The sequence below is a fragment of the Antechinus flavipes genome, chromosome 2 (genome assembly GCF_016432865.1).
Source record: "Antechinus flavipes isolate AdamAnt ecotype Samford, QLD, Australia chromosome 2, AdamAnt_v2, whole genome shotgun sequence".
NCBI lineage: Eukaryota > Metazoa > Chordata > Mammalia > Dasyuromorphia > Dasyuridae > Antechinus > Antechinus flavipes.
In genome coordinates, this window is record NC_067399.1 from 158200654 (window position 1) to 158223842 (window position 23189).

General features: G+C 35.6%; 1 protein-coding gene across 1 annotated transcript in view; it reads right to left on the bottom strand.

Moving 5' to 3' along the window:
* The window catches only part of CFAP61 (cilia and flagella associated protein 61), a 344569-nt gene that overhangs the window by 314844 nt on the left and 6536 nt on the right, over nucleotides 1-23189 (bottom strand). The window contains exons 3-5 of the mRNA XM_051975854.1: nucleotides 9247-9323; nucleotides 8259-8326; nucleotides 7879-8005 (exon numbers count right to left, since the gene is read on the bottom strand). Of these exons, the coding sequence (XP_051831814.1) occupies nucleotides 7879-8005; nucleotides 8259-8326; nucleotides 9247-9323 (272 nt within the window). The remainder of the gene's footprint in view (nucleotides 1-7878; nucleotides 8006-8258; nucleotides 8327-9246; nucleotides 9324-23189) is intronic.

Genomic DNA, 23189 nt, shown 5'->3' on the forward strand with positions numbered 1-23189 from the left:
TGATGATGGTAGTGGTGGTGGTGATTATGCAATGGCAATTGCATAAATTTCTGAGTGGAAAACAATTAATTACCCATTTCAATGGGAAATAATTTTGCAGCATTTCAATATATACAAGTTAATTTTAAACATTTTTAACAGTTGTAAGCTATTCACATTTAACTCATTTTATTACAGCCAATTAAAAATCATTTAGAGACAACTTGAACTTTTTAATATTCATTGAAGTGCTAAAAAAGAGGGCAGAGGAAAATAAAGCAAATCTTTAAGCTAATTTGTATGAAAGGCTGTATTTCAAATTTTAAGGCATCATTCTTTTTTCTTATTCTCTCTCTTCACACACTTGTATAAACACATGCACAAATTCACTCACATCTTTTCTTCAAAATATTACCCTGTTTAGAAGTCTTGGAACTGTTTACCTCCTTTTTAAAAGGATACCAAAAAAATTTGTGACTCACTTATACAGGCTTTATAAATTTTAGAAAAACACTAAATCTTCCACCAAGATAGCATATATAAATTTAAGGATTAATATATATATACTTCTGTTCAGTTTGCTTTACAATACTATAATTCTTTAAAAATCACATAGTTCTAACTTGGCTCAAATAGAGTTATTTCTATAAGGTTTTCCCTTCTCAAACTTAGCAAAAAAAAAATGAGGGTGGAGGGTGGTAGTTACCCAAAGGAGGTCAAGATTCAAAGTCCAATAGCACCCAAAGCCATAGTGCAGCAGGGCTACCTCCTTATTCAGATTCCAAAATTCATGGCCAAAAAACCCCATCATCTGCTGGATCATATTTTTCTGATCCATAAATAATTTATAATTATGTATACACATTTTAAATGTACTTTCTGAATAACTAATTCTTTGGATTCATTGAAGGCTGTTTTTTTTAATTGAAATGCTATTCTTTGAAAAAAAATAAACAAAACCTAAAAAAAGAAAATAACTATAGAATCAGACTGAGTAGTGTTAAGAGGCATGCTCTTCCTTGGTTAAATATTAAGTCTTTAATAACATTTCAAAAAGTTTAAGAGTTGCCTTGATCCTACTTTTTTTTTTTGGAAGCTTATACCACCATTATGGTTTTTTGAAAAAAAAATTTTTACAAATTTTAATTGCAAGTTGTTGTTATTTACCAGAAAGCAGGTACATGTGTTCCTTGCATAGAACAAAGCACTTTCTTTTTTTTTTGCAAGATCTCTTGTGACCTCTAGTGGACAAATTTTTTTTCCCCAAATGAAATACTTTGTAATTTTTCAGTAATATCTGACCCTTTGTGACCCCATTTGGGATTTTGTTAAAGAGACTGGAGTGATGTTTATATACTAATATATTTAGCCATAATCTTTAAAGTTTTCAGAGAACTTTGGTAAGATAAAGACTTTTGTTTTTCTCTATAAAAAGGTAACAGAATTTGGAACTCAAAAAAATTTTAAGTGAATGTTAAAAAATTGTTTTTATATATAATTAGGGATAAAATATTAAATTAAAAAAACAATATTCATATGACTTTCAATGCATATTTTGCAAAGATCTGATAAAGACATGAATTTAGCACTAAATCAAATATTGGAATCTTACAAAAAATACCATTATATTGATAGCAATACATATTACAAAAAGTGTATTTCTATAAAAATGTTTATAGAGTCAAAAGAAAGTCCTGCTTCTTTTTAACTCTTTCAATCTATGTGAACAAAATGTTAATAAAGATAGAGAAACATTACCATTATGGCAATAACATTTTTTTTAATCTTCAAAAAGATAGGGAAATAGTAATAAGGCATTTAATTATGCATTTTGCAACCACGCAAATGTTTTATTTTATAGAAAAGGAATATTAAGTTCAAGGAGTTTCTCTTTTCCAAGGGTTATGCAATTAGTTAACAGCAGAACGTGAATTTGATTGCAGTTCCTCTGAATCTAAATCTGAGATCCTTTCCCTTGTACCACATGACAAATCTATACAACAAAGTTATTTAAAAATATAAACCCGAGTTCCACAATTACCTGTTACCACAATTCCACAATCTCCTTCCATTGTCCTCTTCATCCCTCATCCTTAATAAGGGCAATTTAAGTTAAAGAAGGGGAAAAAAAAACCTTAAATTGAAAGAGTTTTTAGTTATATCCATGGGCATTTTTGGAAAACTCCCTAATATGCTGTCAGTAATCTTAACAGACCATAATTGTCAGAGGCAATACTTCTGTGATAAATGGTGGACTTTTTAGACCAAATGTAATAGTTTTTAACTTGGAAAATCCCTTCTTCTCTGAGTCAATAATATCTTTCCTGAGTTTCAAAGGAAGAGCATTGTTTTTTCCCTAAGATTTTGATTAAGTTAAAGTTCTTTTAGACTTCATTATTTCTGTCAATATCACAGCTACTAATTGTGATAAAAAGCTCAAGAGACAGAGTTACAATGTTGAATAATCAATTTATTAATTAGGCTAGCAAATAATCAATAAATTGATGGTCAATGGGCTCTCTTGGCGACAAAAGACAAAACAAAGGAGATCTCTGAATGCTTAACTACCTTTGGAAAAGAAGTGAAAATCAACCTTGATAGACGAACGACTAACCAGGAGTTGGGCTAAAAGTCTTCAGCTCCTCTGGTTGAGAATATGACTTGATCATGAGACTCAGCTACCTCCAACAATCTGGACAAATATCCATCAGACCACTCTGGTAGGTTTTTTCCTTCATAAATTGGGTCATCCTAAATTCTAAGGGAGAGCTCCAAAGACAGGGATTATTTCCTAACGGCAAGAATTTACCTACATTAGATTTGGGTTGGGTGGGGTCCTGCCCAAGATGGTAGAGCATATACCTGAAAAATTTGGGCAATCTCATCCATCAATAATATCCTTCAGAGACTGACTAGCTGGCCTACAGGGGCCGATCCCTTATTGACAAAAAAAAAAAAAAAAAAAAAAAAAAAGCAAACCTCAATCCTAATTTAATAATTGGTTATTAATATAATAGAAAATAATATCTTTCTCTCATTACCCAGTGATAAAGCCAGAAACTTCTTTATATCTTTAAATCTTCCTACTACCTCCCTTTTCATAGCTACCATGCCCTGTCCTGTCAAGGCCCTCCCTAATATCTCACTACCATCCAGCCTTAAATTATTAACTTATCTAGCCAAATTAGACTACTTTATGCCCAATCCACATTCTTTGCTTTTCTCCTTCAGAAATTTACTGTTCTCTCTTGCCTCCTCTGCCTTTATTCTCACTTTGCTTAGGCAATTCCCTTATTCTGGAGTGCTTTGCCTCTCCTGTATTGCTTCCTACCCATCCTTTAAAACTTAATTTGAACACTCCTTCCTTCGGAAAATCTTTCTGATCCACCCAATAAATTGTAGCATTCACAGAGCATTTTGTTTGCAACTTTCTAATCCACTTAAGAAAGACATTAGAGGTCTCAGTGTTATCACATACATACCCCCACCTCCATTTACTGTTAAAATCTAAAGGCAGGAATGTCTCATCTTAAATTATGTATTTCCCTAAAGCCTAACATACTTTGTACACTGTTTTTATATCCTTCCAGTCACATATTTTATTTCTTTCTTCTAACAATATGCAATATTTTAGACTTGTCTTTATATTTAGTTCTATAATTGGCATATAGTTAATTCTTTGATCCTGAAAAAGTGGGAATATACAAGGAGTGGCCCCATATTCTATTTGGGGAATGTCCCATGGAGTTAAGACTAAGGCCTGGTGTCTTCTGCTTTTCCACCCTCCTCTCTTCAATGGAAGTCTAAGACGACAGCTATCTGAGTTCCATGAGCAAAAGAAAGGAACAAAAATTGACAGGGGAAGTTATTGCTTCTTTTAAAGGTTACTGAACAGATAGATTTTTTGTTCATTACTTCCAGTGACAGGGAACCAACCAGATGATTGAACATGCCCGTTGGGAAGTAAGCTGAATTTGGAGGTCTCCAGAAGGCACCAGGGCACAGGTTCAGTCTAGAAAAGTGGGGCCAGAGAGGGATGTCATCATATTATTTAATGGGATAATACACTTGTATTATATTTGTATTTCTTATTAATTTTGAATCTTAGGGGTTCCACTGGACCTTTTTGCTTTCTGTAATTCTGTTTGGCTCCAGAGTAGAAAGCCACTTTTTGCTGAGATGGTATGGCTGTATGGAGATAGGACTAGGTATCTTCAAGTTCTAAACAGTATAGCTGCAACCACCTTCTGATTTCTTTAAGGCTTCCTGTCCTTTCTATAATGTTTTTAATGGCTTTTGTATTTTGTGCACCATACTTAAAAAATTGTCATCTCTCTATGATCAGAGAATGTTTGCTATCTCCTGCAGTACTTGGAATAGTATTTTGCCCACGTTAGATATATAACAAATAGTTGATGAACAAGTGAATAAAAAGTTATTTGGTTTTGTTTTAATTTGTCTGCTTTGAAGGGCTAGTTCACAATATCTTCTACTAAATACTGCTTTTTGTGCTAATGTCACAGAGAAATTAGGTTCTCAAAGGCTGCGTCAGAGAAGCACAAGCTCCCAAACTGAAAAAGGACCAAGTCAAGAATAAGCAAAGACCAAAGTCTTCCAAAGACCAAGCCAACTAGACAAAGAGGCTTTATCACCAGAATTGTGGATACAAGTTCATAAAGTTTATGGTCCCTCCAAACTGGGCAAAAGTATGCCACAGTTCAGTGTTGACCTAGATATAAGTGGTTGAAGAGAATGCAGTCTCCATCAGTGAAAGGAATATTTACACTAATGAAGGAAGGAATGAAGTATTTATTAAGTACTTACTATGCCAGAGGAACTGAGGCAAGATAGAGATTAGAGAGGGTTTTTAAAATTTTATTAGTGGAGAGTTTGGACTGGCAATGCACATCAGCCAGTCAGCTGGATGGAACTCTTGTCTCAAAGCATCCAACAACGAGTGAAAGATTCCAGAGACTCTTATAGAGTTCCAGCAATCAGAGAAACAAAGGCAGGGGGAGGATAGAGCATTGGTGATCAAGAAGTTCCAGGAAAGTACCATAAATTCAGTTCTAACAGCTTGGGGGTAAAAAAGTAGGATCATAAATTCTGATAAGTTGGGAGAGAAAAAGCTAGGAGACATTAAGTCTGAACCAGAAGATAAAGGGTCCCATCTAAGTATTTGCGATAAGCCATCTGGAATTTTATGACTTTTTGGAATGCCAGAGTAGCCAGGGCTCCCAGCCCTAATTAATCTCAGTCCTAATGGCCAGGAAGGGGGGTTGCCACCAAGGAGACTGGGGCAGTATAATTGAGAGAAATTGAGGCATAACAAAATCAATACAAAATATACACAAAATACAGTATAATTGGAGTACAAAACTTGGAAATCAAAAAGCCTGAGTTCAACTGTTATCTCTAACAGTAACTTAGCTGTGTAACTTAAAACAACTCACTAAAATTTCTTAGGCCTTAGATGACCAATCTTTAAATTAGGATATTGTAATGTTTATGCTAGTTTTCTGGAGCTCCTTCAGATGGGCCTTGGTTTCAACAGGATAGACACCATGAGAATGGTCAGGAATAGAGTCTAGAGTTTTTATTCTGGCCCAGTCTTGATCTTAGTGCAAGAGGCAGAACACCCGAAGCTGGTCAAAGATGGAAATGTCTCTCTTCCATTCCTTCTTAACCCTTATATACCCTATTGCAATTACATCATTACAGTATACAGAGTATGTGTGAACTCAAGAACCATTACATCACCATGCTAAGTACTAAATATATTTGTGAACTAGAGCTCATCAGTTCCACTGACTTAATACCTTGTTTCAAGTATACTTCTCCAGAGTTCTGGCCTTCTAAGAATATTACTTCTAGATTACTTCTGAAGCTCCTTCCAGCTCTATACTCATGATCCTATTGATGATAAAAAAGAAGAGGGTACAGAGCAAGAACAACTTAGGGAATCAGAAAAGGCTTCTTGGAGGTCTTTAAACTGAACCTAGAAGGAATCTAGAGTTTCTAAGAGGCAGTGGTAAGGAGACATAAGAGATAGCCATTACAAGGGCAGGAAGGCAAGAAATAGGATCTCAGGTGCAGGAAATAGAAAGTAGACTAATTTAGCTAGAACATAAAATGCATTAAGGGAAATCATATGAAATAAGTCTTATTAAAAAAAGGGTGGAGCCAGATACTGAAGGACTTTTAATATCAAACAGAGGAATTTATAATTTGCAATTTATCTTTATTACAGAGATAATAGGGAACCACTGATACTTCTTAAGCAGAGAAATGACTTAATTAAACAAAGACTTTAAAATATCAATTTGGTGGCTATATAGAAGAAAGACTGAATAGAAGAGAGACTAGAAACAAAGAAACCAACTCTAAGACTATAACAAAGTTAATGGTGAAAGATGAAGAGTGTCCAAATTAGAGCAATGTCCATGGCAGTGGAAAAAAAGGAATGGATATGACAAATGTTTTGACCTAGACCTTGATCACTGGCAGACTTAAGCTATTTAAGATTGTAATCACTGGCCTTGAAAATTGTCCTAATCCAGTGGCTCAACGAAACATGAAGGTGATTCACAAAAGTTAGACCACTGGTCAGGGCTTAATAGTTCCTATCAAGTTGTAGAGACTTCATCAAAAACTGTACTAGCTAAAAATAAGAGCCTCCCCATAAACCAGGTTATTAGGAAATGAATCTTTTATTTCACTGCACTTCATTTAAATTATCTGCCAAGATACTGGATTTTCTGTCAACAGATAAAGTAAATAGCCATGCCAAGAAAGTCACAGCTCCTTGTAGTATTATAAAAAGCATTTTCAACAGCAGTGGGAATTGGTGATCCATGTAGAGTATCATTTAGGAAGCTTAATAGCTCCAATTGTCTTTCAGATATCTTGAACTGCATGTCCAATAGACTTCTCAAACTCAACATGTCCAACCCTGTAATCATTACTTTCACCCCTAAATCCTCCCCTCACCCAAATTTCCCTATTATTGTCAAGGCTATCATCAACCTCTCAGTCACTCAAGTTGGCAACTAAATGTTGTTCTCGATATCTCTCTCCTCTCTCCCTTCTCCAAATCCAATCTGTTGCCAAAGCCTGTCAGCATCACCTTTACAGTGTCTCAAATAGACCTGCTTCTCTCCTGTAACACTGCCACCACCTGGGATAAGCCCTCATCACTTCACACCTGGAATACTGTGGGCAGGTCTGCCTGCCAAAGTTTTTCCCCTATTCCAATCAATCCATTATTCAGCCACTAAAATAACTTTCCTAAAATACAGGCCCATCTCTGTTACTTCCCTACTAACCTAAAATACAATGGCTATTTATAATCTCCAAGATCAAATATAAAATTCCCTATTTGTATTCAAAATCCTTCACAACCTACTCCCCTCCGAAATACCATCATCTTTCCTATCTTCTTATACATTATACCCTGCTATGCACTTTTCCATCCAGTGATACTGGTTTCCTGAATGTTCCAAGAAAAAGACGCTTTATCTCTCAGGTCTAGACATTTCTAGAGGTATTCCATATGCCCAGAAGATCCTCCCATCTCATCTCTGTCTCCTGATTTCCCTTATATCCCAACTAAAATCCCATCTTCTCCCAGAAGCTTTTTCTGACCCTAGTTCTAGTGGCTTCCTTCTGTTAAGTATTTCCCCATTTGTCCAATGTACAGCTTGTTTATAATTAATTTGTTTGTTTATTATCTCCCCAGTCAGATTGTGGGTTCTTCGAGTATAGGAACTGTCTTTTGTCTCTTTTTACATCCCCAGCATTTTGCACACTACCTAGAATATGATAGGTACTTATTAAATGTTTCCTGTCTGACTATCAGAATAATTGTCTTACAAATACAAGAGATCATTATCACATTACCTGGCTTGTCGAATGTATAGCTGAGGGCAATGGAAGTGTCTCTGACAGACAGACACAGAAAATTCTTCATCAATGGCAAAACATGGAATTAACCCAACAGGGTCAAAAACAGTTACTAAAGTCGAACCTAGATTACAGGCAAAAAGTAGGCATTATAATTTTTGATTGAAATAATGTTAAAATATAAACAGCAATGTATGAGAAAAAAAAAGTACATTTGAATCTGAATTGTGTTTGGCCTTTTTCATAATCAGACATGTATTATTTGCATTCAAAGATCAAAGACACATTCTAGAGAAACACCCTTTGTAGTACATTACAAGTTACCATTTTATCAAACTGAAAATATTGAGGCCAAAGTGTAATTATAGAAATCTTACCTAAACTCATATAGGATGGAGTAATAAGAAAGATGAAATGAAGATCTGGCACTGCCTTGAAAACTGTCCTAAAGAGAAAAATAATAATAAAGTAATTTCATAAGTAAAAATGAAATATTGCCTCTTCAAAAAATAAAAAAGGTTAAAAAATGCACACAGAATAACCTCCTCCCTACCCAAAAAGGGAATAAAAAAATTTTCAAGAAAACTTTATTTCTTCTGTACATTTTTTCTAATCTCTTGAACTTTTAGTTTCCTATATTTTCTTTTATATTGACTTCAGAGATTCAAAGGAATAAAAGATGTCCCTTTAGCACAACACAACAGATTTCTGTTCATATTAACCCTTGACCTGGCATCTGGATGGTCTGGTTTGATATTACAAAGTAACTTGAAGACTGAGGGCCACCACCATCAAATGTAATTCACTGTCTCTGCAAGCTGCTGAAGACTGAACACACTTCTATCTCTGTGTAGCCCTCTAACTGATACATCAGATTACTTGTGAGCCTTTGTAGTCTGTTGTGTTAATAAATGTTTCAGAAAATAACCTTGGGGAAAGTGATTTTTAAAAACATCTCCAGCTTGTTAGGCTTCATGTTCAGTCATGCGTTTTAATGCACATTCTCTCTGTCCTGTCCCATCCCCCTAAAATCAATTTGTCCAAATGCCTGCATTACTGACATGTATGCTTCAAATAATGACCAGTTAAAGATGCTGTATAATATTTCATTATAAGAAAAAGCATTCAAGAAATGCAATATTTCCTTTTAGAAATAATATCATCCTACTTTGGTTAAGTATAAAAGTAAATGCTTAAATGTATTCATTAAATATGTAAATAAAATACCTACTAGAATTTCAAATACGCTTTCTATGAATTACATATATTCTCTTTTTGTATTACTTTAATATCAGTGTAACTCACTTTTTGAAGTGAATTGATAATCATACAAACTCGTCTATCTGCAATGACACATCAACTTACCTCATAATTTCTTGACAACAGCCAATGGCATACTCGTCAACAGCCACAAAAAGATGCATAAACAATGTGTTCAGTGGCTACAAGACAAAAAGAGAACAGAGATGAACGAGTTTTTCTAAAAATTAAATCTCTAACAATCGGTCTTTTAAGATTGTGTTAATATTCTCTCTACATTAGAATCAGAGGAAATTGTGTTGTCTATACAACAACACATAAAGATCTATAATATAAAGATCATAACCAAGATGATGATACCATAAACTATGTTTGACATATTTCCTGACCCCATTCAGTCATTTGCAGTCTTCTACCTCAATAGTACAGGAAAAGATAAAGGCAAAAATATCTGGCACACATGGCTTTTCCTCCTGACCTCAGGAATGGCCTATCAGATAAGGAAGAGCCCTGCAGGGGAGTGAAATTGATTATTAACTCAGGCGCTTTATTCCGGGGTGTTTATGCCAAGTGCAAGACAATAATCTATTTCCCTTCACCCACAAGTCAAGTCAGCAGCTGCTGCTTTATTCAAGCTATATAATAGAAAGATTCTCTTATGAATTTGGAGTATGAAGGCAGGTGCCCCATATGAATTCAAGGACTCTTTTTATTAACATTCCTAGAGTTAAACGAATACTCTTTGGATTCAGAAAGCTTGGGTGCAGGAAACTCCAAGAACCAAGATTATAACTTCATGGTTAATTACTGGAAAGAACACATACATTTAGAAAACAATTTCTGTCCCTGTGTTGTTTTGTTGTAATCCCTTGTTATTTGATCCCATGAAGATTTTTTAAGACTAATCCCGAATGACTAATAGCCATGCACTCTAGGAGAATGCAACATGGTGCCCCCTAACCTAATGTGAAATCTCAGGACACTGTAAACTATGACAATATGAAGTGATGTAGTGGTATGAGCACTATATATCCCTAACTTGTGTACTTTTCTTGTTTCTTCAGGGGTTTGATTTCTCCATATCAGTTAATGTTAAGGAAATCATTTCACTTTTCAGCATCTCAGAAACACTCAGCACAGTATGAACTATAGGAATATAAAAGGGAGAGGCATGAGCTCAAAAGATATATCAGTCCTGAATAGGGTATTCCCTTAGAAACATACAGCCCTACAGAGGGCAAGAAACTTAATACTAATAAAACTTCATTAGCCAACTAACTAAAAAAATATAAACCACAAAGTCACAAGTTATATATATTTTTGGATAGAATATAGAATCATAGGATTTAGGGATATTGGGGTCTTTAGAGATCATCTTGTCCAGCTCCCTATTTTACAGATATGGAAATTAAGGCTAAGAAGTATTAAATGACTTGTGTAATCAGATCAGATTATATAACTATCTGACAAATAATGAATAGTAGAGTGGGGGTTCAAATCCAGTCTGGCTCCAAATTTCACCTATATCTAAATATTTCCTGGTAGTCTCACAAAAACCCTAACTGGAGTTAGGTGATAATAAGGATTAGAATTTAAATGAAATGATGAGAAGCCAACTTCTAGGAGGACAGTTATATTATTCACAGAGGGAGAGGAGAAGGAAGACAAAGAGAAGGAAGAAAAGAGGATTACTTGTCAAACTAACTTTGCCACCATTTCTCTCCAAATTCCACAATTAAATGTGCATGGATCTGCCTTAAAATTTTGTGAATTATTGAAATACAAATATCCCTGGAAGGGATAAGGGGTAGCACATTCAACCTTATCAGCCATTTATATTTTAGTGAGAATGAGCTCCAGAAGCCATGTTCCCTTTAAAGTAGGATGTGGAAGACTAAGAGATCCCTTGGTGTAGTATAATGATCACTGGCTCTGGAGTCAGACCACCCGACCCACCCAGATTGACATGAAGCCATGAGCATATGGCATGTGTCCACTATTGTTTTCACCCTTCTTCTTCCCTTAGTGTTGAAGATGGAACAGACCAGGCCTATAACCTTTTAAGATCTCAAAATGTCTGGTTTACAATCAGTAGAAATAGCCCTGAGAAACAACCTGCCAGACCCAGCTCAATAGTGAAATGTGGTGTTCTCTTCTTTTTGTATAATATGTGATGGTTCTCTGTGAGCAGGTTTCTTGGAGAGGTTTTCTGGAAGCAGCCTTAGTTTCAGTTCAGAGTAATAATCACTTCAAAATACAGCCAGCTGATAAAATCTAAATGTTTATTTTCTCCTTCCAAGTCTTGTCTTTTTCCTTGGGGCCGGTTAGTTTTCTTAGAGGCCTCTCTCCCTCCTTGGTTCCAAGAGTTCTTCCAGTTTTTGCCTCTAGCTCAACTCTGACTCATGGCTTCTCAATTTCCAACTGACGCAACCCTCTCAATCTTTTCAACTGTACTGACTTACTGACTGAAGCTCTAAGAGCTTCTTATATATGATCTCTTAAAGTGTGAACCCAAAGGTTGACTCCTCCTCTGAGAGTGGGATTATGGGAGGTGTGAATTCACAAAGTTACAAAGTTTTGTGTATTTCCCCTACTTGTGAACTCCAATGTATGAGCCAATGTGTGAATTCTCAAAGGTGTTAACTTAAGCATTGTTTCTATCCATACTAGTGACTTAACACCTTGTAAGGATTTGCTCTAATGTGTGAACTAATAAGCATTGTATCAATTCCATTGGTTAACACTAGGATTCTAACAGTGAAACATTAGATTGGGAGCGCCTTAAGAGCCAAGATTGTCTTGTCTTTCTTTTTGTATCCTCATTGTGCTTAGCATGGTGCCTGGCATGCAGCAAGTACTTAATAAATGTTTACTTGCTGACTGAATCAGTCCCTATGGTGTGTATGTGTGTATATGGTGTGTGTGTGTGTGTGTGTGTGTGTGTGTGTGTGTGTGTTTGTATAACTTTTTGGAACAGAAGCATCCAATGGCATTGCTGCATTTGGAGATGACTTTAATGGAAGCAAATGAATGGTATAAAATACTATAATTTGAGACCACTCTCCTTGGGGACCAAGATGGCATAGGAGAGACTGCCCTGGGTTCTGGGTTCTAGAAAATGGTTTTTATTTCTGTTCTTGCTATATTTTCTCAGGAAATATTCCTTTGTAAAAAAAAAAAAAAAAAAGAAACTAATTGATGTTAGTTGATTGAATTTTACTGGAAGACTAATTACTTGGGAGAATAACAGGTTATATAATGAAGATATTAACTGTAACTGGAAATTTATTTGGAGGCACAGCAGAACATTTCAAGATCAGGGTTTGAGCATAGACCATTAGAGAAGTACCCTACTACTCTCTCAGGAGTACCCCCTAAGGCCCTAAAAGGGAAATTTTGCTTTGCTCTGAGGGGGAAAAGTAAAACAACTCATCAGTATGGGTGAAAATTGGGATAAATACCCCCCCCCAGATCTTTATTGAAACTATGAATAGGATCTTGTCCAGAAGAAGAAAAAGTTATTTCTGGGAAGAAATCATTTGTGGGGAAAAGAGAATATTTTAGCTTTAGTCTGGACCTCCTTCCTCTCTAATTTGGCTGGAAGAAAACCTAAAAATCTTTGGAGGTCCAGAGGGCTTCTCATCTTCCCACTGGCATCCTAACAGCATCACTTAAACATTGAGCAATGACAGACTGTACCTAGTGTAACTACATCATACCTAATAGTCATCCCTTTGTTAGATGTGCACATTCCCTTGGGCTCTGTAGGGACTTGTATATTTTGTATTAACTATTCTTATTCTTATTGTGACACCTCAGTACTCACCACTTCCTAAATGCTACTTAAGCATTCTGATTGTGTATCTTGGGGTTAAAAGCACATTTTAAAAGTCCCTGCTGGGGGGGACGGAAGGGGCAGAGCCATGATGGTAAAGAGAAGCTAGGAAGTTGCTTGAGCTCTCCCCAATTTCCTTCAGAAACAACTTGAAATCAAGCCTCTGAACAGATTCTGGAATAATAATAGAGCCTACAAAGAGATGGAATAAAACACTTTTCTAGCTCAAGATAGCTTGGAAGGACTTCAGGAAAGATCAATCTCACTTGGGCAAATGGAGAACACATCTCAGATGATGTCCAGGCAAGCAAGAGGGAGGTCTTCATCATAGCAGGGACCAGCAACTGAGACATCTCAAAATGTCTAGTCAAAAGTCTAGCAACTGAAACCTCTTGGTCTGAGCTTAATAGAACTAAACAGCAGAGCAGTGGGGCAGCCTCCAGCCCCAACGCAGAAGGGAAATTGCCAGCCAAGGAAATAGGTGGAACTAGGTTGAACTACCTCCAGCATAGCGAGCAAGTCACCAAACATAAAGAGCCCCTGTGCTCAAAGCCAAAAATCAAAGTACTCACAACCCCAAACCAAAACTCAAAGTGCCCCAAACTGTATAAAAAGCTGTGTAAATTAGAACAGTGCATCCTGTGCCCTTGGAGCAGAGCTCAAATTTAAAAGCCACAAAAAAAGGTAAAAAAGAAAAGAAAATGAGCAAGAAACAAAAAAGAACCTTGACCATAGAAAACTACTATGGTCCTTTTGTAGTAACAAGAAACTAGAAACTGAGTGGATGCCCATCAGTTAAAGAATGGCTAAATAAGTTATAGTATATGAATGTTATGGAATATTATTGTTCTGTAAGAAATGACCAATAGGACGATTTCAGAGAGACTTGGAGAGACTGACATTAACTGATGTTAAGTAAAATGAGCAGAACCAAGAGATCATTGTACACGGCAACAAGACTATACAATGATCAATTCTGATGGATATGGCTCTTTTCAGCAATGAAATGATTCAAACAAGTTCCAATGATCTTGTGGTGAAGATGAATGGAACTGATTGGATGAAGTTTTTTCAGTTTGAGACAAAGTCACATGATCCCTATTCCCAGGGTTTGATTCCTGGGTTGCAGGTCTCTAAAGTTCAGACCTTCAAGAAGTGATACCCACAGGAAGCGACATGACCCATAGGAAGCAGACAACATTGGTAATCATTGTCAAGGAAGGTTACCTCTTTTTAGTCTATCCAATGAAAAGGCTTGGGTCTTGTGCCTTTTGAATCCTGGACGAGGTGGAAGCTGGCTAGGTTCCAAGAGCACATGATGGGAGTTGGATGGCTCCCAGGTGTGTCTGGGCCTCTCCCTGAAGGGACTAAATAAATACTTTCTCTTTGTACCTGAAGATGTACAGTTAATTTGGGAAAGGGGTCCAGCACCTATCCCACACAAAGAGAGCCATCTATACCCAGAGAGAAGACTGTGGGAACTGAATGTGGACCACAATACAGCATTTTCATCTTTTTGTTGTTGTTATTGTGGCTCGCTTGCATTTTATTTTCTTTCTTGTTTTTTTTTCCTTTTTGATCTGATTTTTATTGTGCAGCAAAAGAACTGTATATAAATATGTATACATATTTTTACCATGTTTAACATATTACTTGCCATCTAGGGGATGGAGTAGGGGGAAGAGAGGGAAAACTGGAAAACAAGGTTTTGCAAGAGTTAATGTTGAAAAATTATCCTTGCATATATTTTAAAAATAAAAAGCTTTAATAAAATTTTTATTTAGTTAGTTAGTTATCTATTTGTTTGTTTATTTATTTAACAAATTAAAAGGGAAATGATGAGGTCCTGAAAGGTGGATGGGGTTGGTAAAGAGAACTTGAAGCATTGATAAAATTGTTCTCTGGAGTAGGCAGGAAGAAGGCTCTGATAGAGATCAGCTTAGTTCCATGGTTCCATCCTTCGTGGAGGTAATCCAGTCAGAAATCCAAATTATATCAAATTCCTGAGGCCAAATTTTCCTCATAAATCTACCTATAGCCCATGCCATGTTTGCTGAACCCCTTTTGGGTCAGTCCAACATGACATTCTGCTTTTGGGTGTCTTTCCCCTTTCCCTCACCCATGCCATATGATGTCTCTCTTAACTCTACTATGCTTCTCAACCCCATTTCTCCACCTTATAGTTAACTCTTTTAGGTGCTAAATCCCTTTCAGGATTTAGCCTGCCAGTTAAAGGCATGCTCTCAATTCAAGGGGTATTCCTTTTCTATTGGATAATTATGAGTTCCACTAAGGAACTTGTCTTTTATATGCCCTCCCAATCTATTTCACATTTAGCTTTCCTGGTGTCTATTGTATCCCTTCATTTTGTCTGTAACTTCTCTTAAATAAATCTACCTATTGTAATAGCGGGGGGAACGGGGAAGAAAAGAAGAAAGTTACTATGGTGATAGGAAGGATCAAAACAACAATTCAGAAGAGATAAAAAAGCTACATGCAAAACCTCAAAGGGGGATATGAATTGGTTTCAAGTCCAAAGAGCCTTCTTAGAAAAGCTCATAAAGGATGTTATGAATCAAATAAGAGAGGTAGAAGAAAAAAATAGGAAAAGAATGAGAAGTATGCAAGAAAGAGTCAACAGCTTGGAAATGGAAGGACAAAAATTGACTGAAGAAAACACCACCTTTAGAAGAATTAGCCAAATAATTAACTCAAAAGTTAACTGCAGAAAATTATATATTAAAAAACTAGAATTGGGCACATAGAAGTTAATGACTCTGAGGCATCAAAAATCAATAAAACTAAAAAAAAAAAAAAAAAGAAAAGAAAAAATAGAAGGAAATGTAAAATAGCTCAATGGAAAAACAACCAATCTGGGAAAAAAATCCAGGAGAAACAATTTAAAAACAATTTAAAACTGGACTACCTGAAAGCCAAGATGAAAAAAAAGAGCCTGGACAGCATCTTTCAAGAAATCATCAAAGAAAACTACCCTGACATCCATCCATTGATCACCTCCTGAAAGGAAATCTCCAAGAATATTGTAGCTAAATTACAGAACTATAAGGTCAAAGAGAAAATATACAAGCTATCAGAAATAAACAATTGAAATATCAAAGAGCCAGTCAAGATTACCCAGGATTTATCAGTTTCTACAATAAAGGATCTCAGGGCCTAGAATACTGTATCCCAGAGGTCAAAGGAGCTGAGATTTCAACCAAGAATCATCTATCCAGCAAGACTTATTATAATTTTCCAGGGAATGTGATGGCTCTTTAATGAAACAGGGGACTTAAAACAATCATGATGAAAGAATCAGAGCTAAACAGAAAATCTGATATTCAAATATAAGACTTAAGAGAAATATTAAAAGGATAAACAGAAAAAGAAAAAAAAAAACACCATGTTATTTAAAGCTTAAACTCTTTACATCCTACATGGGAAGATGATACATTTAATGCTTGAGAAATATATTTTCATTAGAGCAGTTAGAAGGTGTATTAAGACAGAGGGTGTAGGTATAAGATGACTCTGATGTGATGATATTTAAAAGAGACATCAGGAGCAGCTAGACAGTACGGTGAATAGACCACTGGCCCTGAGTTCAAATCCAGCCTCAGACACTTAACACTTTACTCCATGTATGAGAAGGGAGGGGTGATAGCAGAAACAGTAGGAGCAAGGGGTAAAAGAACAGAAGAGAAATGATAGAAGGGAGGTTGAAGGAAAGAATCAGAAACAAAATAGTACTAAGGAGAGAAAAGGGGGAAAGAGAAAAAAGGCCTAAAATAGAGAAAGAGAAGATCAATGTATGCTATTTAAAAAAACAGTTAGAAAAGGAATAAATAAAAATCCCCCCAAAACAAATAAGAAATTCTGAAAATCCAAGGATAATAAAATTGAAAATAAGAAAACCATTAAAATAAATAAAATTAAGAGTTGGTTTTATGAGGAAAAAAACCAACAAAATAGATAGACCTTTCCATTAATTTGATTTGAAAAAGAAAAGAAGAAAATTGAATTACCAAAAAATTATCAAAAATACAAAGGATTCCATCAATGAAGAGGAAATTAAAAACAATAATTAGGAGGTATTTTATCCAACTGCATGCTTGAAAATCTGACAATCTAATTGAAATGTATGAATATATTCAAAAATATAAATTGCCCAGATTAACTGAAGAAGAAATAAAATACTATTTAAATATTTTGAAAAATATTTAAAAATCCATTTTGAACAAAGACATTGAATAAACCATCAATGAACTTCCTACGAAAAAAATCTCTAGGGCCAGATGGATTTACAAGTGAATTCTACCACACTTTTAAAGAATAATTAATTCCAAAACAAACTATTTGGGAAAATAGGCAAAAAAAGAGTCCTACCAAATTCTTTTTATGACACAAGTATGGTGCCAATACATAAACCGGGAAGATGCAAAACAGAGAAAAAAATTATAGAACAATTTTCCTAATGAATATTGCTGCTAAAACTTTAAATAAAATATTAGCAAAGAAATTACAGTAATTTATGGCCAGAATAATACACTCTGACCTAATGGAATTTATACCAGGAATGTAAGATTGTTTCAATATCGGGATTAGCATCCTGACCATTGGCATAATTGATCATATCAATAACAAAACATAAATCATGATTAGTTCAATAGATATTATTTCTATTAAAAACACTAGGTAACATAGGAATAAGTGGAGTTTTCCTTAAAATGAACAAGCAGTGTCTATCTAAAACCATCAGGAAGCATTATTTGTAATAGAGATAAACTAGAAGCATTTCTAACAAGATAAAGAGTGAAATAAGAATTCTTATTATAATCACTACTGTTTAATATTGTATTAAAAATGTTAGCTTTAGCAATAAAAAAGAGAAACAAATTGAACAAATCAAGAACAGGCAATGAGAAAACAAAACTATCATGCTTTGCAAATGAATAACAATATACTTAAGAGAATCCTAGAGAATCAATTAAAAACTACTTGAAACAATTCACTTTAGCAAAGGTGCAGGATACAAAGTAAATCCACATAAATCAACAGCATTTCTATATGTTACCAACAGAGCCTAGCAGCAAGAAACAGAAAGAGAAATTCTAATTAAAATAAATGTAGACAAGATAAAATATTTGGGAGTCTCTCCTCCAAGATAAATGAGAACTATATGAACACAATTACAAAACACTTTTCACACAAAGTCACATCTAAACAATTGGAAAAATATCAATTAGTCATGGGTAAGATGAGCTACTATATTAAAATGACAATTATACCTAAATTAGTATATTTATTCAGTACCATGCCAATCAAATTGCCAAAAAATATTTTAGTAGAGGTAGTAAAAATTATAACAAAATTCATCTGGAAACACAAAAGGTCAAAAATATTGAGGAAATCAATGAAAAAAAATGCAAAGAATGGTGACCTAACCATTTCAAACCTAAAACTGCATTATACAATAGCTGTCATAAAAATCATTTGGTCCTGGCTAAGAGATAGAATGGTAGATCAGTGGAATAGGTGAGGTACACAAAAAAAAGAGTCAATGACTATAGTAATCTATTGTTTGATAACTCCAAAGAGTCCAGCATCTGGGATAACAACTCACTATTTGACAAAAGTTGCTGGGAATACTGAAAAATAATATGGCAAAAACTAAGCATAGACCAAAATCTCGCTTCCTCTACCAAAATAAGGTCAAAGTAGGTACATGATTTAAATAAAAAAGGGAGACACTCAAATTAGGAAAACAAGAGAGAGTTTACCTGTCAGACATTTGGAAAAGAAAGGAATTCATGACCAAACAAGATAGAAAACATTACAAGATGTAAAATAAACAATTTTGATTACATTAAATTAAAAAATTCTTGCACAAACAAAATCAATGCAACAAAAATTAGAAGGAAAGTAGAAAGCTAGAAAGCAATTTTGACAGACAGTAGTTCTGATAAAGGCCTCATTTCTAAAATATGTAGAAGGGGCAGCTAGATGGCACAGTGGAGAATATTTTCCTGGAGAAAATTGTCCTGGAGACCTGTGTTCAAATTTGGCCTCAGACACTTAATACTTACTAGTTGTATGACCCTGGGCAAGTTACTTAATCCCAATTGCCTAAGCCAATAAAATAAAATAAAATATATAGAAAAATTAATCAAATTTATAGGAATACAAGTCATTCCTTAGTTGATAAATGGTCAAAGGATATGAACAATTTTTAAAGCAGTCTCCAAGCATTTGAAAAAATGCTCTAAATCACTATTAATTGGAGAAATGAAAATTAAAACAACTCTGAGATACCACCTCATACCTTTGGCTAAGATGACAAGGAAAAAATAATGATAAATGTTGGAAGGGAGATGGTTAAAGTGGGACAGTAGTGTATTATTGGTGGAATTGTGAACTGACCTAGCCATTCTGGAGAGCAATTTGGAATTATGTCCAAAGGGCTATAAAATTCTGTATATCCGTTTGATCCAGCAGTGCCACTATTGATTCTATATCTCAAAGAGATCATAAAAGAGATCATAAAAGAGGGGAAAGGATCCACAGGTGCAAAAATTTCTGTGCTTTTTTTGAGTCTTCTTTTAGTGCTGAAAAGGAATTGAAAATTGAATGAATGCTCTTCAACTGCAGAATGGTTGAATAAGTTATAGTATATGAATGGAATGGAATATTATTGTTCTATAAGAAAAGATGAGCAGGCTAATTTCAAAAAAGCCTGGAAAGACTTTTACATGAACTGATGCTAAGTGAGGTGAGTAAAACTATGAAAACATTATCCACACTAATAGCCAAACTGTGATATTCAACTATTGTAAAGTACCGGCTAGTTCCCTAAAGGGCCTCAAGGTCAGCCAGAGTCAGGATAAATCAAAGTCTTTACGGGGAAAAGTGAAGGAGGAAGACAAGCTGCCATGCGACTTGCCAAAGATGTATCCTGGATTCTGGAATCTGGAATCTCTAGCCTCTCTCCTCCACAAAGGAGACACTTTGCAGGACATGAAAACCTGTACACAGATGCCACAAAGTGACTCTGGCCTCTCTCCCTATCCTCCAATCCTTGTCTATGATTATCTTAACACCAAACACCAGCAAGCACCAATAGTGAGCAGAGCCATTCTCCAAATATATGCTAATAGAGTCATTATCTCAAATTGAATAGGTAATTAGCCTTAGGTGCTCTCTTGTCTGATTCATAAGTTTCTGTCCTCTACATCTCCTGCTTTCTTTTGTTTTAGAACACAGGTGGTCATGCCCTCCCTAACTTCTCAGGGAGGTAAGAACCCCAAAAAGGAGCTGATCACGCCCTCCCTGACTTCTCTGGAAGAGAGATGAAAAACACCAAAGAGAAGTAGAGAGTTAAGCCAGATATTGTTAGCGGGTTTCTGAGCTAAAGGGTCTTACTAGAAACAGGTATACACAAACCCATCAGCATGGGAGGTATTACATAAAAACATAGCAATAAAGCACAGGCTAGCAGTGATGACTCTCCCCACAGCTGGTGCAGGCTCAATGTGGTGTAACAAACATGAATTGTACATGCAAGTAGTGATATAACAAACAAGATGAATCAACATGGTATTGTAAAAGATTTCCAGAAGTCCTAGAAGGAAAGTATGTAAATAACAATTGCCTTCTTCAGCAACAAGAGATGGTCCAAAACCAACTTATTATCCATTACTTCATGTGTCAGGGAATCCAATGATCCCTACAAGTTTTTTAAGTCCTCCATCAGTCTTTTTATGTGTTAGGGAATCCAATGATCCTGCAGATTGCGAAGTCCTACAATAGTCTCATCATGTGTCAGAGAATCCAATGATTCCTGCAGATTTTGAAGTCCTGCAACAATCTCATCATGTGTCAGGGAACCAAATGATTCCTGCAGATTTTGAAGTCCTGCAACAGTCTCATCATGTGTCAGGGAATCCAATGATTCCTGAGGGTTTTCAAGTCCTGCATCAATCTCTAATAATTTTTGATGTCCATGAGTCAATTGCCATAACTGCCAAGCTCTTTCAGTGGTGGTCACAATTAGCGACGGAACCACCTGATATTTCTTGGATCTTCTCCTTCGTTTCAAGGATCTCCTCCGTCTCTCTCCAATGGACAAGGTGAACACGGCTCATTGGCACCCATCTGATTCCTTCTTCATCTGAAGAAATACAAGCAAAGCCTCTGCCCCAAGCAATTAACTTATCTGGTCCCTTCCATTCACTACTTTTTGGATCTCTCCACTTCACCTGTCAATTATCTAAAGATAGAGAATTAAAAGGTATGCCAGTGGTGTGTAAAATCTTATACTGTGCACAAAAGTGTGCAAAATGTTTAGAAGTATATGCAGGTCCATTGTCTGTTTTTATTACTTGTGGCACACCCATAATTGCAAATGCTTGTATAAGGAATCAGTGACCACTGGGGCTGTCTCTTACCGCTGGTATTGCAAAAGTGAATCCTGAAAAGGTGTCTACCACAAAATGGATAAAAGACAGACGACCAAAAGATTTATAATGGGTTACATCCATTTGCCAAATTTCACTGGTCTCAAACCATTAGAGTTTTTCCCTGAAAGCAGTATAGGAGCATGGAAAGGAAGACAAGTTGTACAGGCTTTTACTATGCTCCTAGCTTCCTCTTTTGTTATCCCAAATTGCAGATGTAAGACTCAAGCAGCCTGATGATATTTAGAATGAGATTCTTGGGCTCCCTGAAATAAAGGAGTATTGGCTAACATGATGAGAAGGCTATCTGTCGTTGCATTACCGTCAAAAATAGGACCTGGAAGTACACTATGAGAGTGGACATGCAAGATATAAATTTTACCTGGATGCTTTCTCACTTGCTCTTGAAGTTCCTTAAAGAGCTGATATATATTAGAAGCTGCAAATTTTATTTGGGCTGTGGCAATTCTTTGTATCACATCTACTGAATAGGCCGAATCAGATATTATATTTATATCTCCTGGATAATAAGTAAGAGCTAGAATGATTGCATACAATTCATTCTGCTGAGTGAACTGAAAAGGAGTTCTGACTACTCTCTTTATAGTTAAGTCACGAGAGTATACAGCACAAATATTATGTTTGTATGCATCTGTAAAGATACTTGGTCCTTTAAGAGGAACTTTAGAAACCTTTTCTTCAATAATCCATTGCTAATTATATAATAGTCAGGTTATCTCTAACGGAGACCCGTGGGTAAAATTTGGAGCCATGGCCAATAAAATTTGCCACTGCGGGATGGTTTCACAGCATACATTAATTTGTGCATTGGTATAAAAGGTGTATATCTTATCAGGTCTTATCCCAGATAATTGTACTGCTCGCTTAATGGTCTTTAATAAAATTCCAGCCACAAGCACTAGGTAAGGAGTAAGGTTTTGTTCTGGTTGTGCCGGGAGGTTCACCCACTCTATCACACTATCTCCTTGATGAAGGACTACTATGGATGCCTCTTATGTAGCAAAAACTGATATTTCCAAGGGTTTTTGAGTGACTCTTTCAACCACATTGGATAAAGCCAGTTCAACTTTTCTCAAAGGCTCTTGAGCTTCTTTTGTAAGCTGGTGTGGTGAGTTTAAAGCACTATCTCCCCTTAAAATATCATATAATGGTTGCAATTGATAGGTAGTCAAGCCTAACACTGGACACATCCATTGGATATCTCCTATCAATTTCTGAAAGTCATTTAAGGTATTTAGCTTCTCTGTTCTTAAGGCAAGTTTTTGTACTGTAAGCACCTCAGGGTATACGTCATAACCTAAATATTGAAAAGGAGCATGTCTTTAAATTTTTTCTGGAGCTATGTGCAATTTGTAGTCCCTTAGTATATCTATCTATGGTCTTTTGTAGACATGCTTCTAACATTTACTTCTCAGGTGCCCATCCCAATATATCATCCATGTAATATAATAACATTACTTTTGGAAATGCTTTTCTTACTGGAATAAGAACAGCAGCAACATACATTTGACACATAGTAGGGCTATTTTTCATTCCCTTTGGCATAACTGTCCATTCATATCTTTTATAAGGCTCAGCTAAGTTAACGGGAGCATCTTTTTTGATATTAAAACTAACGAATCTTCACTGATGTGCTCTCTGCCATGACTAGATAGATTACCAAGGGGTCACTCATACTTAACATTAAAAAATTTTTACTTTAACAATATGTTATTTTTCCAGTTACATGTAAGGATAGT